Source organism: Populus nigra, chromosome 18 (genome assembly GCF_951802175.1).
Source record: "Populus nigra chromosome 18, ddPopNigr1.1, whole genome shotgun sequence".
Classification (NCBI taxonomy): Eukaryota; Viridiplantae; Streptophyta; class Magnoliopsida; order Malpighiales; family Salicaceae; genus Populus; species Populus nigra.
The window spans coordinates 3,780,436-3,801,238 of NC_084869.1; the positions used below are offsets into that span (position 1 = coordinate 3,780,436).

At 30.1% G+C, this 20,803-nt stretch overlaps 1 protein-coding gene across 1 annotated transcript; it reads right to left on the minus strand.

Annotated features, from left to right (window-relative positions):
• Window positions 1–5,057: 5,057 nt before the first annotated feature.
• LOC133678595 (uncharacterized) lies at window positions 5,058–8,990 on the minus strand. The gene is made up of 4 exons (XM_062100966.1): window positions 8,661–8,990; window positions 7,660–8,580; window positions 5,808–5,900; window positions 5,058–5,719 (listed from the first exon to the last, which is right to left on the minus strand). Exons 1-4 carry the CDS (start codon window positions 8,820–8,822, stop codon window positions 5,465–5,467), a joined length of 1,431 nt encoding a protein of 476 aa, XP_061956950.1. The 5' UTR covers window positions 8,823–8,990; the 3' UTR covers window positions 5,058–5,464.
• Between the last annotated feature and the right edge of the window lie 11,813 nt (window positions 8,991–20,803).

Here is a 20,803-nt window from a genome sequence, read left to right on the forward strand (position 1 = left end):
TTATTCTCAGTCCTTTTATAAAATCTTGATTTGTTTTTAATTGTTTCCTTCAATTCTAATTTGTGATATGTTATTTTTTTCAATTTAATCCTCATTCCTTTGATTGTTTGAATTTTTTTCGGTCCTTCTGTTAAATTAATTTTTCATTTCAATTTCACCATTCAATAAAAATAAATTAACTCATTCAATCCAATCAGGTTTATAACTCAAACCATGAATTTTTTTTTAAAAAAAACATCATGTCACTTAAATATTATTTTTTATAAAAAAACAATTTAGCTCCGCGGAAAAACATGAATACACGGCGAGTAAACACGCTAAAAATTTATATTACTATACTCTCCAAGTGCATTATTATTGTTCTTTTAATTGAAAAGTGTCGATTGAACCCCTCAATTTCAGTTGGCCTCCCGAGTGAGCAGAAGAGAAGGAATAAAAAAAGGAGTCAGAGATTGGAAACGTCAAGGTCTCTAATCAGTGAGTCGGCTTGGACTTATTGCTGATGGGCGGCTTTGGCTTGTCAGCAAGTGTTAAATGCCTCAACTATAATATGTTTGCCATTCTTATTTAAGAGCCTTGCCCCCCCTCAAAGTGTTGAAAATCTTCAAAATCCCCCTAATTTCCATATAATTATAATTATGTTTTGCAAAACGACCCCTTAAAATTAAATATTATGTATTCTTACCTCTCCAAATACAAACAATTAAAAAACAATGTGTAAAATATAATTTTATGAGGGAAAATGTTCATGTTTTAAGTGATCGTTTTGATAACAAGCAAGTTTATTCTTTGTATTGTTTTCTAGAATAGTATTTAAGAAAAAATCTCTCATGAATATTTTTTTTAAATTCAATAATAAAGAATTTACTCTCAATTTAGAAAAATTGAGGTGAAAAAAGTACACTATGAAAATATTTTAAGATTTTATTTTAAAATGAGAGTGTGCATCGTGACATGCTTACTTGTTTGTTTTTGTGTTTTAAAAGCGTTTTTGAAAAAAATTGAAATTTTTTTATTTTTTTGCTTCAAATTAATTTTTTTTAGTGTTTTCAGATCATTTTGATGCGCTGATATTAAAAATAATTTTTAAAATTTAAAAAATATCATTTTGATATTTTTCTAAATAAAAAACACTTTAAAAAACAACCAAAACTATGCTTTTAAATAAACTTTAAAGATTATGATTGGACCGTGAGTTAGCCGTGTAATTGTTAATTGATCCTGCAATACAAGCTGGAGGAACGCTTTGTCCACTTTATAATATTATTTGTTTTTTTTTTTCTTTTTTGCCTTCCCAAGATGCAACGTTGTAGGCATAAAAGTAAAAAAATAAAAAATAGTAAAACAGAAGCTAGGTTCTTAGTATCCCTCTCTCTCTGTTTTTTTTTATTTATTTATTTAGAAAACTCTTACTTCTGGTATTCTAAGCAGATGTTGATTCTTGGAATGCAAAACAAATTTCTAACTAGATAATGGAAGCATTGTTATTAATATGATAATTTTAAAAAAAAACTTAAAATGATATTTGTTTTGATTTTTTTAAAAAAATCAAGTTAATATGGCCGAGTTGATCGGGTTTCAAATACACCTGTCTGATTGATTATATTAAAAAAACCAATTTCAAGTTGATTTGTTTTTACATTGATCTAGACTGAAAAGAGGGTTGGTAGGGTCATGGGTTCACCTATTAAGGATACAAGTCATACAACTTATTTATTACAAAAGGTCATTTAAAATAGATGTATATTTTATATTGAACTAATTATTTGATTCGCGCTATGTTATGTTGTAAGTGACATTTTTTTTTAAAGAAAATTTGAATATGCAAGCTACTTCAATGGGTTTTTTTTTACATAAAAAATTAAAGTGTAAGTCGAAAAACTTATGTAAATATCTAATTAAATAAATTAATAATTATCTATATAATTAAATAAAAAAAATTGCTAGCAATAACTAAAAGAGAAACTAGAAAAATAAAGAGATAAATGTAAATCAAGATATTTGATCTTGTAAAATAAGACATTTACTCTGTTGTGTTTACTGAATTTGTTTATTAAAATCAATAAAAGATAATAGAAAAAGAAACACACATGAAACTGATTGAATAAAATAAAATAAAATAAATTAAAATTATGCAAAGCCAAACATATTAGAAATATTATTTAAAAATAAATATTTTTTATTTCTAAAAATAAAGTTCATATGCATAAAACAAAACAAAAATTATCGATGAATTAGAATAATATCTTCAAAAATTAAATAAACACAGAACAATTTTTTTAAAAAAAAACTCTATTAAAAAAGGCCTACAAAACCTATGGTCTAGGTCATGATATCGGGATAAACCGATATAAAAGAAATTAAAGATAACAAAAAAAAATATTTTTTAAAATAATGTAAAACAATGAAATCAGAAAAGAAAAAAAAGATATTGAATTGCATTAATTTTTTAAAGCCTTGACCTAAGTCATTAGATAGAAAACATCACAAATTAAAAAATTATGAAGCCCGATCCCTAACAAATCAAACGTTGAAGGATGAAACTAGAAAAAAAAAATCAATCACATAAAAGGATCTAAAACAAAAAATTATAATTAAAAGGATGGGGGTGAAAGTCAAAATAAAAAATAAATTGGAAGGCAACCAAAAATCTTCAAGTGGAGGATTAAATTGAAAAGAAAAATAACTTTAACAAAAGAAAAAATAAATAAGGGCCAAGTTAGACAAAACAATACGATATAAACTTTTATTGAAGGATGAAATTGAAAAGTAATAAAACTTTAACAAAAGAGTCAAGGAAAAAAAATAAAAATAAAAAAAACAAGGACCAACTTGAAACAAACAATATATAATAAATTGTAACTGAAGGACTGAATTGAAAACAAACCAAATTTTTATAAAAGGGTCAAGAACAAAAATAAGAAATCAAAAGAATAACGACTGAAATTGAAACACAAAAAATAAAGAGGACAAACGTGTATTTTTTCGGGTAGAAGAGAGAAAAGAATGGGAGAAAAAAGAAATGACCACTGATGATAAATAATTGATCATTCATTATCACACTTCACATTAGAAGGAAGAGAACACATTAACACTTTTAACGACACGATAGAAGAACATGTTTGGCCACTAGAAGATGTGACATGTATTGCCTAAATGGTGCATACGCCACCTACTTACTAGCACGTAATGAGCACGGGCCAATAACTTTTTGAAATAAAAATTAATTATCCTATGTAAAAGACCAAAATGCCCTCCATATGTAGGGAAATTACAAAAAAAAATGTGTGGAAGGACAAAAATGCCCCCAAACACATGCCTTATTCTTTGTATTTTTTAAGGGAAAAAATGTCTTTTTACTAAATTCTAAGAGGCAAAAAGAAAAAAAAAATTCATTACTCAACAATTCTATTTTTTTTTTTATATTAGAGATAAACAAGTTATTTTATTGTTTGAATTTTTTTATAAAAAACAAACATATTTTCTAATAATCTTTTAATGATCAATAGTTCATTGAAAAACATCAACTTGCCTCGAACACTAAGATATTTATTTTTTTTTCCATTAAAAAAAAAGAAAATAATTTTACTATTCATAGTAATCTATATCTAATACTATCGTGAAAAAGACGTCTTTCAAGCTAGCCATTCAATGAAATACCTTGGTAAATTAGATAGAAGGAACAACAAGTACAATTTTGGCTCGATTTCAACTGAAGAATGGATAAGGGATAATTTTTATAGAACTCATCTTCTTCTTTAAGAGACAACGACGGCCTCATGGAGTCTTTTATGATCTCTAGGCCCATAAGTTAATTTACTCAACAAAATGACGAATCATGTATACAGACATGGATAACGAAGGACATTAACAATGGTGATTAATGCTCAAATTATGCAAGTAGTAACTGACGACTATGATCACATGGAGAAGGAACATCAAAATCAATATCCTCAAAAGTTCTTTCTCATTAAATTTTACAGGGAACTAATCCATGGCAGAAAAGCAAAGGCCTAAAACTTCACGAGAAAAAAGGATACTCCACTCTGCTAGAACCTTTACAGGTGAGACCACATCGCCCTCGGAGGGGGAGTTGCAAGACAGTGACGCCGGAGGGCTCCTGATCACTAATATTTGAAACGGCAACCACCACAATTATGACCCAAATCGCTAGCCCGAGTAAGGATTCACTTTTTCTTTGGTGCTGCTAAGAACAGAATACAGCTAATTAGTTATTTCCAGTTTCAATCACGTTACGATACTATTTGATGTTGAGATAGTGATTGTTTTTCAAAATCTTCCTGACACAGTGGTCACTTAGCTGAAAGAGTGATTTATGGTCAGGAGTTAAAACTTCAAACGTTAGATATGACCATGCCCTTAAAGTATTAATGAGCCCCAACCCCTTACATTCAATTAACCTGACCAAGTCGCTGAGAATTCAAATCTTCCAAGAAGGAAAGAAAGAGGAAAAACAGAGCCCCACAATCCACAAATTTACAAGGTTTTTTTAAAGTAAATTTCTGGCATTGCTGCGCAGGCTTATGGCAGGATCAGCTCTCCTCCTTTAGGACTGCCCGTTGAAGTGTCTTCTGACTGCTGGCTGATGATGATAACTCTGTTTCAAATCAGTCAAAATCAAGTAAATAATGGCTAGAAATGTTGTTTCAAGTCTCTTAAATTCCGAGGGGCCAGAAGAAGATGCATGCAATTTAAATGTTACGCTTTCAGGTTGGTGATGCAGCTAGTGTTAAAACATGAACTTGATACTCAATCCTGCTTACGCCGTTGACAAAAAGGACTGCAGTGATCATGTACTAATTGAAACCATTGTGATGAGAACTCCAGATTTTGTACGTTAGACGACTTAAAGCCATACCACAAAGCAAAACCTAACCACCTGTTGGCACCCATACCCCGTACATAAATGCTCATCAATGCTCAGCTACATTGATTACACTCAACTTGCCAGCAGTAAGAAATCTGTGCATCAAGGCACACCAAACATTCAAACTCGTCAAAACAGCTTGCTAATAGGTTTGTGTTCCAAGCAACACTCAAAGCAAAACCACATTTGAAACTTATGATAAAAAGTGAGAAGTTATGGCAATAACATATGAACTACAATTTTTTTTTTGACAGAACTAACATAAACATTCTCACATTTGAGACAGAGATTGTAGATCGTTAAGACAAATCACTGCTAACACTAACGCAATTCAAATCTAGTCCAAATATACTAAACTCATAATGATATCTCAAATCTAAAACAGAATGAAATCCATGGTCGCTTAAATAAAAAGCTACATCCTCATTTTCACAACAATTAGTCCTCCCTAATTCCCTTTACAGACATTTAGGTTTTTTACTCCTGTCTTGGTTAGAAAGTTTCTTGCAAAGTTCTGATCCTGAAAATGTGGTTCTCTAACATCACGAACAAATTCATGATCCTTGTACATTTCTCCTAACTCTTGAACAGTTGCTGCAGCGGCAGCGGCTGCGGCTGCGGCTGGGGCAGCAGCTGTGGCTGTGGCTGGAGCTGGGGAAGCAACTGCGGCTGTGGCTGGGGCTGAGTTTGTGGTTGAGGTTCCTCTCTCCATGGTACATTAATGTCCATTGATGCAAGCCCTTCTAATTCTTGGATTGCTGCAACTGCACTGATTGTGGCACTGGTCAAAAGAGGCTTTAGGACCCCAGCGGCTTGCTTAATTCTTGATTGCTGAAACAACATAATCAGAGTGAATTGTAGTTCATTACAAAGAAAAGTACATTGCATAGCAGTGCAAGAAAATTGTTGTCTGACTTACAAAAAATTCGAGTTTCCTCTTAAGATCTCCATGCAATTCTGCTTGTGCTTGAAGCTGAGATGCCCTGTTAATTGCCCATGGTGCATTTGCATTCTTGTTTCCAAAATGAGAAGTACAGATGATAATTAATTCAACATGCACAGATGAAGAGAAAATAAAAAACAAAAATGGAGATTTCTGCAATTCTACTCAAGACAGGTAGCAATTTATCATATAATTGACTTAAAAATCACTACAAAAGAGCACTTTATTGATATTTAGAAAACAAGAGTACATATGCATTTAGAAGAAAGCTTCCCTTTGAACAACTAATTTTTCAAACTTCTGACTGACCATATTATCCACATTTTTCTTGAGTTTGCAAATTCATGGCATTGTTCCATAGAGTGGTGGCGATATTGATTAATAAAACAATACCCAACAAAATTTTTGACAGAAACTCAATAACATGTCACAATATTAGCAGATACTACATACCATTACAAGACAAATTAAACACAACGTCAAGTTACTGAAAAGGGGGAGTAGACTTTTGAATTTTGCGCGGGGAGTTACATAAAATGGCGGATATTAAACAATTTAAAAGGAATGAGGACCAGACTTTAAGTAGAAAAATTACAGGGGTTATTATTTTTTAAACCACTTTAAAATCTCAGCATATTTTTAATTTTTCAAGATTTTTCTTTCTATTTGGTGGGGTTGATTTTGCAACTAGCCAGTATATTGGTCCAGCACCAGTTGGTTGGAGAAACTTGAATTCAACAGGACAGATCCATCTCAAATGACAAGTATTTGAAATGATCTAATGTTAAATATCCAAGACCAAATGTGCTTTCTCAACAACAGCAAAGAAAAAAACAGAACAAATTCAAAACTTTTGGACCATGACATGATGATGACTGTAAACACTGCATCAATAGCAAACCAAATCTTTATAAGCCTGACTGAGTAAGGATGTGATAAATATTTTATAAACTCAAATTTCGAAACATGAACTAATTAGGAAAAAAAAAAGAGTAGGCAACTTCTCTCTCACCCCATCCGAAGTAAATCTCATCCTTCAATTTTATTTGCTTATCGATCAATCTCTTAATTTGGCGTGGTTAATAACATCATGTGTGAAAGGCTTGAAATAAGGAGTGTCTAGACTCACTTTAAAGTACAAAACTCAAACTGAGCTTGAGGCACGAGAGGATCAAGATGGCTTCTTATCAGGTTAGATCATTTTTTATTTATTCCTCAAAAAACCATTAATTAATAATGTCATGTCCATATTGTAGGATCATGGTGTAGAACTCCCACATATTCAAGAAGAGGCACCCCATGTAGAGGGATGAGAACAAGAGATTCAGGAAGAGGTATATATTTTTGTTTATTAATTTTGAGTTCCAGTCTTATTTAAAGATTTTTGCATGAGCTTTTCTTATTTAATTATTTTTAATGTTCAATAAGCCTATATATATATCCAGTAAATTAGTAAACTTAGAATATAGCATTGAAAATCAATACTAAGCAAACAAATCCATTTGAGAAAGCTGATATAATGCTAATCAATTCTCAATCTGTTCAATCATGACGAGACCAGTATATTATTAGATAACAAATAACATAATTCTCTGGGAAAAAACACAAACCCTCCTTCACTATTTGCTAAACTGTAGCGATGTCATTTAATGCCTATTTATGCCGCATACCTATCACATATTAAAAAGGAAAACACATACGTTCTTGCACAAAAGATAAACTACCCACACAATTATGGAATTTACCAAACACTACCAATAACAACCAACTATTAACACTATAACAACAGAAAATCAATCTATACCCTAATGCGTGTAAAGATAATTACCTTCCTAGGCCGGCCGACAGGCCTTCCAGAATTCTTCTTAGGCTTCAGCTTCATGACCCCAGGAACCTTAGCCGGGCGACCCGGTGGCTTAGCCTGCACCATCACAACAGCGCCAGCATTAGTTGGGGCTGCACCCTTCCTTGGCCTGCCTCTGGGCTTTGGTGATGCCACATTAAACACAGCTGCTGCATCAGTAGCAGTAGCGGTAGGAGAAGCAACAGCGTAAGGAACAGTAACTGGCTTTAACTGATTCTTAGGTGGACGTCCAGGACCCTTTTTAGCACCCACCAAAGACTTAGGCTTTCTGGGCCTTCCTTGACTCTTCTTGGACCCCAACGGCCCGCTATTCGGTGGCCTCCCTCTTCCTTTCTTCACCACCAACGGCCCAGCTTCAGTCACCACCATCTTCTTCGGCCGTCCTCGGCCTTTCCTCCCCGTCGAGGTGGAGTCCACAGGAGTCCCAACAGAACTCACAACAAGCTGACTTTGAGTCTGGGCAGTAACAGAAACATGTGAGCCAAGACCAGCCTGTGGCTGCCCATTAGCAAGCACAGACGCAGGAGTTGGAGGAAGCCCATTAGCCTTAGTTTTAGGGGGCCTTCCACGGCCCCTTTTCTGCTCAGGAGGAGCTGAAGAGATAGGAGCAACATACTGTGGCTGACTTTGAGGTGGGTTAGTGGAAACAGTAGCTGTGGTAGTTATAGGAGCACTGATGTTTGTGTTAATGTCAGATCTGGGTAACAAGTAAGATTTCTTGTTGAGAACAAGAGCCCCACTATTTTTCAAGCGTTTTAAGTGATGTGTCAACAAATCAGAGTGACTCGGTGATAAACCAGGGTAAGCTTTCTCTATATACTTTGCTATGGCTATCCTGCTTGACCCATCTTGTTCTTTCAAAGCTGTAATCGCTGAATATATCATCTGGCAAAACAAGAAAAGCAAATCAAGATTAGAACTTTATAAGAAACAAGAAAAAAAAAACAAGTCTTTTTTTTGTTTACCTCAGCATAGGAAGGATGGGTTATGGTGGGGGTAGGGTTGGGTGGAGGAGCTAAATGGGGGGTTTCGGTGGTGGTGGGGGTTTCGGTGGTGGGTGGTGGTGGTGGGATGGACGGCGGAGCTGGTGGAGGGATCAATAATGAAGGAGGAGGCGGTGGGTCCATGGAAATTTTAATTTTTTTTAGACAAAGAGAGAGTTAAGGGTGAGAAATTGAAAAGGAGATTAGATAGGGTGAGTGTGTGTTTGGGAGAAATTGAGAAAAAATTGATTTTGAAACGACGACGGCGATGATGTATTGCAATTTGCATAGAGAGCACTGTGTGATAAAGTGGAAATATATATATATATATATATCTATATATATATATATATATTATGCGGAAAAAGAGAAAGGAATCGAACCGTTGAAAATGGCTTTTACTTGCTTTGTTTTATTTTTATTTTTATTTTATTATAAAAGGGGGGGTGACGTTGGAGGGGCTGTTTTTCTGCTACTTTTTATTTATTTATTATTATTATTTCGTCATCTAATCTATTTATTATTTGTATTTATGTCCTTTCCTTTATGTCTTGTGGCATATCGAGCCAGTCATTCTTTCTCCCCTCCGAACTTACCCCAAACTCATCTTCGTTTTCAGGAGGCATCCTCCGTTCTATTATAAATTTATAATTGTCAAGTTCAAGGCGAGGACTTGTTCGAAAAAAACGGTTTGGGTTATCTCTTAATTGTTTTATTAAATAGTGTTTTTTTTATTAATGTCAAATTATTTAAATCACTAAAAATATAATTAAGTTAACTAAGTTTCTTCATATTAATGCCTTTTTCGATTCAGCTTAAATTTTTATCTCACAGTTAGTAAATCTAATTCGGCCTATTATTTGATCCATAATTTGCATCATAAGTTAATCTAGTTAATTTGGATCAATTAGAATGATGTTATTTTAATTTTTTTAAAAAATAAAAAAAATATTGTTTTACAAAAAAAAATAGAAGTTAATTTTGATAAAATTACCAGGATTAACGAGGTCAATTCCAAGTTTTTTTTTAATGTTTAATCCAAGTGAATTATATTAGGTTTAATAATTTTATCTAGCTAAAATCAAAATTTAAATTATAAATTTCTCAAATTAATCCATTATAATATGTTAAGTTTAATAACTATAATTCTAATGTTTTAGACCGAGCAGAGGATGTTAGATTGTTGTGTAATGCAAGGTTATTATCTAATTAGTGCATAATTGTTTAGTCAATAGATGATGTGATTAACAAGTAATTTTATCATTTCTTGCAAGTCTTAATGAAAGTATTGATATTTCATCATTATTATATTCTTAAGGTTATCTAAGAAATGCCACGTACGATTTTATAGAATTACCAAAAACTTCTTTTTCAATCACAAAGTTAATAAGTTGTAAAAACCACCAAAATCCTTAAACTTTATTAGGATCGATGAATTTCGGTTGTTCCTAATATAATAAAGTAGATTGATTTTGAAATTAAGGCAAATATAATAGGCATTGAGATTTCATTTATATATCTATGACTTAAGTTATAAAAAGCAAGAAACATTTTATAAAACGAGAGAGAAAATAAATTATTCAATAATGCAAATACAATCATCTTTCTATGATACACTTTGGAATTTATTTAGTTTCAAAATGTTGGTCACTTTTGCATAATTATAATGTAATTTTCTTTTTGATATAACCATAACATACGAGAGAGAACTAATTTGACCAAATCTAGTCTTATTCATGCTGACTAGTTAGTTATGTAGCTCATGGTTATGAAATTAAGTAAAGGTATTCTCAATTTAAAGTCCAGATCATAAGTTAAGGATTGATCTAGATCAATTTAGTTCTTAATTTATTTTTTAAAAATAAAATAACATTATTTTGATAAAAATAAAAATAATTGGTTTTTCAATTGATCTGGCCTAGATTAGAGTCTGGATTAACATATCATTGAGTTGATCTTTGTTGGTGATGATTCTAACCATCAAACAAGTTAAAATTACTATTGACAGGTTTCACTAGGTGATGGGAGTTTTGTGATGGTTGTTTTAAGTCTCAATGTAGCTTAAAAACCAGATTTAGGTCAAATATGCAATTTTTTTTGTTTGATTTAATGGTTTAGACCTTTTTTTCAGGTTTAATGGGTTGATATGTTGGTTTCTTGGTATTCTAAGAGTGTTTTTGTGATTGAAATTGATTGAAAAATAAGTTTTTTGGGTTAAAACCCCATAGGCTTGATTTTCCAGCCACTATAATGGTGGCCTAACACAATCTACTACACAAGCTAGCAGAGAAAAAAAAGAGTTTGTTGAGAAAAAAAATTCAAAATATATCATTCTCTCACATGAAAAAAATATTCATCAATTGACATATGGCCAATATTGTCTTAAAAAGTTTGTTTTATCAACCTGTCACTTTTTATTATTATTAGTAACCTATTTTGCCTATAACAATATAACTATTTATTCAAAATCAAGATAACTCATATTTTTATTTTTTGTTTTTAAACAGGCTCATCACTTTTCATTTTTAATGTAGGAATAAATTGTAAGTTGTTCTTAAAAGCCTAGATTGATGGGAGTAACCAAATTTATTCTTGTATTCACTGGATCATAACATTTTAGTCATAAACCCAATAGGCATTTTTATGTTTGGGTTGCCCCATTGTGGGTCTTTTACATATCTGTGTGAGTTGTCTTATTATAAATATTATAAATATCACTAAGATTTCAATTCGAAAAGGAAGATGATGTTTTTACACATTCACCCCTAATGAGTAATCAATTTTGATACCTCCAATTATAATATCAACTGATGTAACTAAACCTAAAGAATAGGAACTAGGGAATAAAAAATTCTTGAAAAAAAAGTCACAACAAAAACCCTAATTCATATTTTATTATTGTAATAATTCTTTTTTGATAGTCTACTCTTGAATAAATGATTATAATCTCTTAAATAGGCTTTAAACCAACCTTGAATAATCAGAGTTCTAGTTCACATAGAAAAATAACATAAAACTCAAAAAATTAAGCGAAGATTATAAAATTAACAAGGATAATAACAAGATTGATTGAAACAATATCTTGTGGGCTTTTTTTGATGGCCTTCCCAGAGTGAGTTGGCAAAGCCAGTTAGGCCCCTACATATAATAGGACTTGTAAAACCTCTTTATAAAATTTAAGTTCAATCCAAGTTTTAGACTTTTAAGTCTAACAAATCATTTGGCGTGATTATGCCTTTTCATGGGCTTGAGCTTGTTTATCTGGTCCAAATATATATACGTTAAGCTATTTACATGATTCGAATATAATAAATCCCTATCTGATTGATCAAAACCTCATGTATCAATTTTGAACCACCAATTCTACTAAAGCTAAAATGCGAGCATATCATTCTCTTAGTCTTAATCATGCTGCTTCACTTCATCATTTATTGAGATCTTTTAAAGCCAAATTAAATGATGATAGAGTTTATGCTTGAACTTGTATATCTACTAAAGTTATTGTTATCCTCATCTTTTGTTGAGTTCAATACTTGTAAAGGTGAAAGTGATACCTAAATATTTAAAATTGTATCTCAAACTTGGAATAAGCTTTATAGTTAGATTGAATGACTTAAGCTCAACAAAAATATCATGATTATAAGGGTTATGATTTTAAGTCTGTAAAAAAATCACTATTATAAAAAGATATGGTCTCACCCTTGAAGAGGACCAAAGAATTAAATAGATATGTCTAAACCTAATTTAGGGAATGGACTAAATGGTTTAGTTAAATCATTGCATAAATCAAGCTCTTTAATTTCTCTTCCTCGCTCTCTTTAATTTTCTTAGCAACTTAATTTTTTATTGTACTGTGTAGGTGTTATTATTAGTAGTGATATTTGAGGTTTTAGGTTTATGAAAGAAATTAGAATGTTTTTAATCTATCACTTAATTTACTTCCCCTTATACGTCTCTAAGGCTTTCATGTTAGACAAATCGGATTTAGATATGATTTGCTCCGAATCCAATTCATTGACAGTCCTTGTTGTAACTTGATCTTGATTATATCTAAAAAAAATATTAAAAATTGCATTTTATAACTTATTCTTATTTTTTAATATTGTCTTAGTTATAACTTGATTCTTTCATTAAAGGTTTTTGTCATTCCATCTAGTTGGGTGTTACATATCAAACATTTAATCAATAAGACATAAGAAAATTACAAATTTTACAAATGATCAAACAATTAAAAAAGAAAAAAAACAAAGTTTGAATTTTAAATAAATTAACTAAAAATTATAAGAATAGAGGTTGGGTTTTTTTTATAATTGTAAATTAAATAAATGTTAATCAAATTAAATTAATATTATTGGGAAAATATGTATATGTTTTCCTCTGATTAGGAAAAAAAGTTTTTTTTAATTATAAATTAATTAAAATGAGATAAATCAACCAAATAATTGGGTGTAAAGATTAACAAATTGTTTCTTTGCTTTATTTGAAAAAATAATAGATGTTTTTTTTTCCCACAATTAGAGATTAAAATAATATTCATTAAATATTAGAAAATGAAATTAAAAATGTTGGTTAAGGTATGCATATTTTTCCTATAATTGTATATTATTTTTTTCTTTCAGTTTTTTTATATCATTTTGTCAATTTTTTAGTGCGTAATTTCTTAATGTATTGACACACAAATTAATCTTTAACATGTGTCACCTGTAATGTAAAGTAACTAAATGGAAGGTAAAAATTTGTAATAGAACCTAGAGTAATAAATTATAATTAAAAAAATAGAAAAAAATCAAGAATACATGAAAAAAGAACATAATATTAACTTGTAAAAGATACTCACACTTTGATGAAGCAACTACCAAGTATTAAAAGCTTTTATTATCCTTTTCAATATTTAGGTTTCATTTGATTGGTTATTAATAATGAAAAACTTGAAATGCAAATGAAGGAATTAGAAGAAAAATGTGGGTTTGTATGTAACTTCTTATTTATGAAGTTGTCAACATAAAGGATTAAAAATATGAAATGTTGTGATGATTTTCTTGTTAAAACGGAGTGATGATTCTAAATCCTGTTGATGCAGGAAAGACCATGGGATCTGTATAGCCAAGGGGAGTCGCAGTGAAAGCAAAGATGTCATGTAGGTGTCTTACACAATAACATTTTTATTTGAGTAGGTTGAAATGTTTATCTATAATTTTCTTTAATATGCAAATCAAGAGTAAGGTATAAAAGAATAAAAAGAGTCAAAAAAGAAGAAAAAGAATGTGAGTTTGACTAGTTGTTCAAGGTAATTTGGAAGCTAATAATATCAATATAATACATCGATATCGACATTTACTTGAATTTGATTAGTCGTTCAAAGTTATAGAGGCTAATGATGTCAATGGGTATATTGGCATCAACATTGATAAAGTGGACAATTGACAATACTAAGGAATTTGATTAGTCATTCCGAGTTTGGAAGACTAATAATATCAATTGTTTACATTGGTATTGACACTTCTTAAATTTAATTAGTCGTTCAGGGTTTGGGAGACTAATGATACCAATTAGTTATATTGGTATCAACATTTTTTAAATTCGATTAGTTGTTCCCGGTTGGGAGACTAATGATACCGATAGGTTATATTGGTATCGACATATCTCAAATTCGATAAGTCATTTTTGTTTTGGGAGACTAATAATACTAATGGGTTGTATTGATATTGACATTTCTAAAATTTGATTAGTTGTTTCCAGTTTAGAAGAGTAATGATACCAATGAGTTACATTGGTATTGGTATTTTTTAAATTTATTAATCGTTAACGATTTAGAAGACTAATGATACCAATGAGTTATATTTGTATCAACATTTTTCAAACTTGATAAGTCATTTACGGTTTTAGAGACTAATGATACCAATGAGTTATATTGGTATCAATATTTGTCAAGTTTTATTAGTTGTTCCTGGTTGGGAGACTAATGATATCAATGAGTTATACTGGTATCGATATTTATTAGACTTGATTAGTTATTCTTGGTTTTAGAAACTAATGATACCGATGAGGTTCGTGGGTATCGATATTAATACAGAACAAATATAATTAGGAAATGAACTTGATTAGCTAATTCCGAGTAATGAGAAGCCTAATGATGTCAATGAGTTCTTTGTCATCCACATGTATTAGAAAATTTGATTTTCTAATTATCAGAATGAAAGTTAATGATATTAAATTTCTATCGATATTGACTAGTTACCTAGATTATGAGTGAATAATGATAGCATAAAGAAAATAGAACGTGACTATAACTTATATATATATGTGTGTGTCAATTTGATTATATAATTTATTTATGTTGGTTTATTGTAATTTTTCTCAAGATCATCTCATACTTGTTAAGAGTAGATTTCCTTATCACTTATGCTTGTATAAGCTAGGTATAATATCGTAGATTTTGACTTGTAATATAACTTTGTTTAAGCATGTAAGATTTGTTTGCTTAACTTTCAGTTGTAGACTTATGAACTTTAAATGACCCACTATTTTTACTTGGTGTTTATGTGTGCTGGGATATTATGTTTAGTCTTATCAATATATAATTTTTGTGTCATATGAATAATTGTTTGTGATGTTGTGTGGTTTGGATTTGATTGATGAATGGTTGATGTGGATGATGATTTAGGATAATTGGATAGTGGTTATTTGATAAGTCGATAATTTATGATATTCTATTTACAGAGGAAACACTGCTAAAATTTCAGTTGAGTGCGCGTGCAACTGAATATATATATATATTCATGATAAAGTGATAAATATATCAATATAAAAACAAAAAGGAAAAAAAACCTAAGCAATTTTTTTTTCTAACACTCTAAAAAACTATAGATATGCCACTATTACAATACCCACACAATTATACCATTTCTATAGGAAAACACAGTTTCCTTTTAGTATATGTACTAGATATTTAGCTCTCACTTTGTTGATAATCGAATAAAATTTTTTCAGTAAAACAAACATGTAGGCATTTTCAAAGTGTCTTTTGACAAAAAAAAAGTGTTAACACATCTATTTGACTCTTCTCCCTACGGGTCAAATAATGTTTTTTTACGCAAAAAAATAAATGTGTAGTTGTTGTTAACAAAATAAAACAATGATCATATCCACTAATAAAAACATATAGGATCTAAAGTTAATTTTTAACGTTGTAGAAAAATAAAACAAGGTTGTGAGTGCGTTTCATTATATGATGATTCTCTTAATTGAGAAATGTAAAAATGTTATTTACGTAAAAATAAATAAATAATAAAATGTATGAACCAAGAAATTGATATAAAGTTGATAATGACAATGAAATTCTAAAATAAAAAATATAATCATCTTTGTAAAAGTAATAAATAAATAAGTATGATATTTAAACATAATTCTTCTCTTTGATGCACATATATTTTTTTAATCTTAAAAGTCAATGGTTTTTTTACCAAGAATAAATAATATTTATTTTTGATAATAAATTTTATTTATATAAAACATAAAAAAATCATTGATGAATTAAAATAATCTCTTTGAAATATTAAATACATATAAAATAAATAACCAAAGAGAAGGGATATTAATTTAAATATAAATTTAAATATTATTTTAAAAATAGGTTAGTGTAAAGTGATAAATATACCAAGTGTAAAGAAAAAAACAAGACAAAAACAAAAAATCATAAAAAGTTTTTCCAAAAAAGAAAAGCAAAAGTTACAACTTTGCCTTCACTACACTAACAAAATAAAAAATTATAAATTTTTCACCATTAAAGTAAAAACAAATTAGAAAAATTTACACAATTACAATCTTTACTTTCACTTACTATTTTCTTTCAGTATATTGAATAATAATAATAATAATAATAATAATTAGCATTGCTTTTCTTTTCTTTTCTATCCCGTACAGCGTTTAGCAATGCTTTTGGGAACTAGGCAGGCGTTCTTGGTTTTTGGGCTGCTCAAAGTAGATAGCTCATTCCTGTAATAATCGGCATTGTATGGTATTTATTGGATTTGTCTAACCAAGAATCCTAGAGAGATGTACGTCAAGGACAATGTTCAATAATTGGCTGATTGCTCTTTTATATATGAAAAAATAGCGTCTTGTCCTCCTTCGTTTAATTTTTGTACAATAAAGCCTCTTTGGTTTTTGGACCACAGAAAGTGGATTGCTCAGCTTGTTCAATTATGGGTGTAATGGCATTTGTTTTATCCCTAAATCGTTGGGATTGTAACAAGATAAGATTTAAATTATTAATTTTACCAATCATATCATCAAACCATTATTTAAGACGAGTTATTTAACACGGAGTTGAAATTTTTTTTTTTTTTTATCGTTTTAGATTAACATGGATTGACCTGTGAAATTTATAAGGATAATCGGGAAAGAAATTTTTTTTGAAAAGCTTGGTTCCAGATTAATACAATGTTAAAATATGAAATCGGTAAAAAATATAATTTAATTAAAAAACCTAAATAAACTCGAGTCAACCAAGAAAAATCGAGACGCAAGTCATGCATGTCATCAGATTCGATAATTATTTTATTTCAAGGTTTATATTTTATTTAATTATACGATAATAAAACACATGATAATTTTTTGTATGAAATATTTTGTTTTAAAGTAAAAAAATCATGATAAGCACGTGGTGCCAAGATAGTAATAGTACATCATTGATAACAAAGGGTGATATTACATTCTTTTAGGTTTGAGCTAAATAAAATAATAGATGATCACCAACAAAGGATGAAATTGTAATGAGAGGAAAAAAGTAATAATAATAATAATAATAATGGACCTAGTGGCCAAATGTGCGTAGGCATTAAAAAAAATAGCCTAGCCCGTGCGTGCTAACTTATTGTAATTTTTTTTAAAAAATATTTTTTAAGTTATCCATCTTTTTTATTTAAAAAAAAAGATAATATATGATGTGTTGTCTATATTCTGTAAAATCCAGCAATTAGAGGTCGTTGGAAAAATAGAACTTTGGTTTTTTTGATTTTAAAACTCATTTTTTAAATTATTTTTGACTCATGATACCTTGATAAATTTATTTATAATCTAAAAAAAACTTAAAAAACAACTAAAAACCTAAAATTAACCCGAACCTAAAAAAATCTTATGGTTAGATCTCATCGGGTAAGGAAAAAAAACATCTAAATAAAACTACATAGTAAGATAAACCCATTGTAAATGTTTTTGTATTTAACCCACACTTGCAGATCCCGAAGCCATAAACTTTGACCACCGAAGCTTGTACACACCAAACCTATCAAAAGTGGCTAGCCCACACGCGTACCAGCCTCCTTTAGAGTTATAGTAGCTTAACAAACAGGAGGAATAGAGGCCCACAACCACTCATTTTCTCTGCCTAGTAAAGTGCACCTCCATTTGTCTGAGCCGCGTGCGGCGTGCCTCTCATGGTTCTAGCTAGCACGGATGATGTAGATGCCTATGCTCATGGGCAGTAACAGATTTGCACTGATGGGGATGGACAGTTTGTAAGGCCTAACTTGCACTAAGGGAGATGGGGTCAACGTGCTTTGAGGTGACAATATGACATGACAAATTAAGTATTTGGTTCTTGGAGGAAACATTTTCCGGAGGAAAACCCGCTGCTTCCTTCCTTGAACATGTGCCACATTCCCTCCCGGGAAGCAGGAGATGCCGGGCCCTTGATAAATTAATTTAGATTTCTTAAAAAAAAGGAGATGTGTTAGGTTTTGTTATGGCAGTGGTAGTTTGGTTTAACTATATTTTCAATTTTTTTTTTATAGTTGTTAATAAATTTTTAAGTGAAAAGCAATTTCTAATATATTTTCAAACAAGCTTTATATTTGCTTATCAAAATTTGGGCATACTTGATGAGGGCAATTAGGATAGTAAGAGCCCATTTAGAATTGCGGGGTTGCAAAATTAATATAACCAAGATAAAAACGAGATATCACTTTTAATTCTGGAGTGGCCATAAAAGAGCATTTGTCCTGCACTAATATTTTATTTTGTGCAACAAATGTTCGTTATGATGCACCAATATTTACTATGTCAAATTTGATTTTTCATTTCCCTCGGGTTGCCAACACGACCAGGGTGAGGAGTTGCATATGACTAGTGAGTTGTTAAAGCTCTTGTTGGGTATAAGTGTTTGCAGCAACAAGTAGCCTTGTCCTGCGTCCTAGCCCAGGTGTGCATTGATTGTGTGCCATGAAATAATTTGAAAATGCAAAAAATAAGTTTTAAGAAGATACCGATGGCTTTTTTATCAGTTTCTCACAGACGGCGCCACTGATGAAGTCCTAAAAATTCAAGTAGCTTAGGAACACGACTCTCGGGTTGGATAATCGATTAATCAATTGGTCCAAGCAATTCCATTCTCCTTAGCCAAGGTGGTTGATAACTTGTACTTCTTTTGTAAATGTCTATGTATCATGATTAGTTGATGATGAATAAAATAAATAAAAAAATTATTTAACCCTTAATATGTGTTACATAGAAGTGTATATGCCTTGTAGCTAATCATTTAGTTACATGTAACATTGATTTTGTTCATGTAAATATATTTAATTTATTAATATAGACATATTTATCTTTAATATCCATCAAATATTTAATAAATAAATCTAATATTTGATTAATGAATTTAGAGTAAAGATAAAGTTCTTGGGACAAAAACGCTTTCCAAATAAAATTATAAAGTTGCTATAATTATGAGATTCTTATTGCAGTTATGTTTTGATCACTCTATATGTTGTTCTACTTAAGGGTAACAAATTAGCAGTTATTGGGTATAACATAAACTATATGAAGATATTTAAGTAATCAAGAGAGAATTCATCACCCTAGGTGACTTAAAGAAAATGTTACATGTATTCTCAAATAATATCGATTGTAAATCCTTGCGTAAGGTAGAATGAGATTTGAAAAGAGTTTCAAATCCTATTCAGAGAATTAATGACTATGATGTTAAGAACAAAAATAATTTGACATAGCAAGCATATTCCATACTATAATGTTTAAATTAGAACATTGTTAATGAAGATATAAAGATTACATTGAGAAACTGGTCACTGAAAGTTTAAGTCAAACCACGTATGACTTTTCTAATATTTAGTAGGTTGCTAGATATTGTACTTTATCTTCAAATATAAATCAATCAATTATTAAATTGATAATAAATTAAAATTTTCAATTTATTTAATTCTATTTTATTTAGGATTATAATTTATATTTAAGCCAACTTATTAGGGAACTTAATGGGTAACACATATAAGAATCATTGGTTAGAAATTAAAATAGAATGCTTAATCAAGTGTGACTTGATTATAAATAAGTTTTGAAATTAAGGATTAGAGTGTAATTTATATATGGAATAACAATTCTAGACATAGAAAAATCAAGTAGGGACTTGATTGAACAAATTTCTAAAATTATCTTGAAATAATGTAAATGATATTATTCAGGGGGTAAACCAATATTTTGCTATTTATTGGGTTTTCAGGTTTCCTTACAAATTAAATGTTATGCATGTTATTTTTCATGTAGTACACAATACATAAAACTACATAAGTTACAGAACACCCAAAAAATATAAAATAAAATAGCTAGAACTCAAATGCATACCAATTCCTCTCGCCTAAAAGGATTTAGGAGATTTTTTTAAGGCCAAATACTTTATTGACTTGTGGTTTGCGGTAACCCAACCTTGAAGCAATTATTCAAAGCAAAAAAAAACATCTGATCTTTATGTAATCTTTGTATAAACCCTAAATATCTCTAAATCTTTCTAACAAGATCCTTAAGACTCTTGAAAAATTTTAAATGTACCGTTTCCCGCTGCATATATATGTTTTGGGAAACCCAACATTACAATCAAACTTATATATATATATATATATATATATATATATATATATATATATATATATATATATAGTTTTAGACTAAATGTTAGAGTTAATAATAGTATAATAACCCTAGTTATAAAATCTGAACCGACTCAATGGGTCAGTACAGAACTTAGCTAACCTAGGACTCAACAAACCAGGAGCCTGAACTAATCCGGGCTTAAAAGAAAATATAGTGACAATTGACTCGGCTAGACTCAATAA

Excerpts from the sequence above, each read along its gene's own strand:
- LOC133678595 (XM_062100966.1), bottom strand. The coding sequence starts at position 8,822 with ATGGACCCACCGCCTCCTCCTTCATTATTGATCCCTCCACCAGCTCCG. Across the intron at positions 5,901-7,659 it reads CTGTCGGCCGGCCTAGGAAG|AATGCAAATGCACCATGGGC; the intron begins GTAATTATCTTT and ends TTTGGAAACAAG. Across the intron at positions 5,720-5,807 it reads AGAGGAAACTCGAATTTTTT|CAATCAAGAATTAAGCAAGC; the intron begins GTAAGTCAGACA and ends ATGTTGTTTCAG.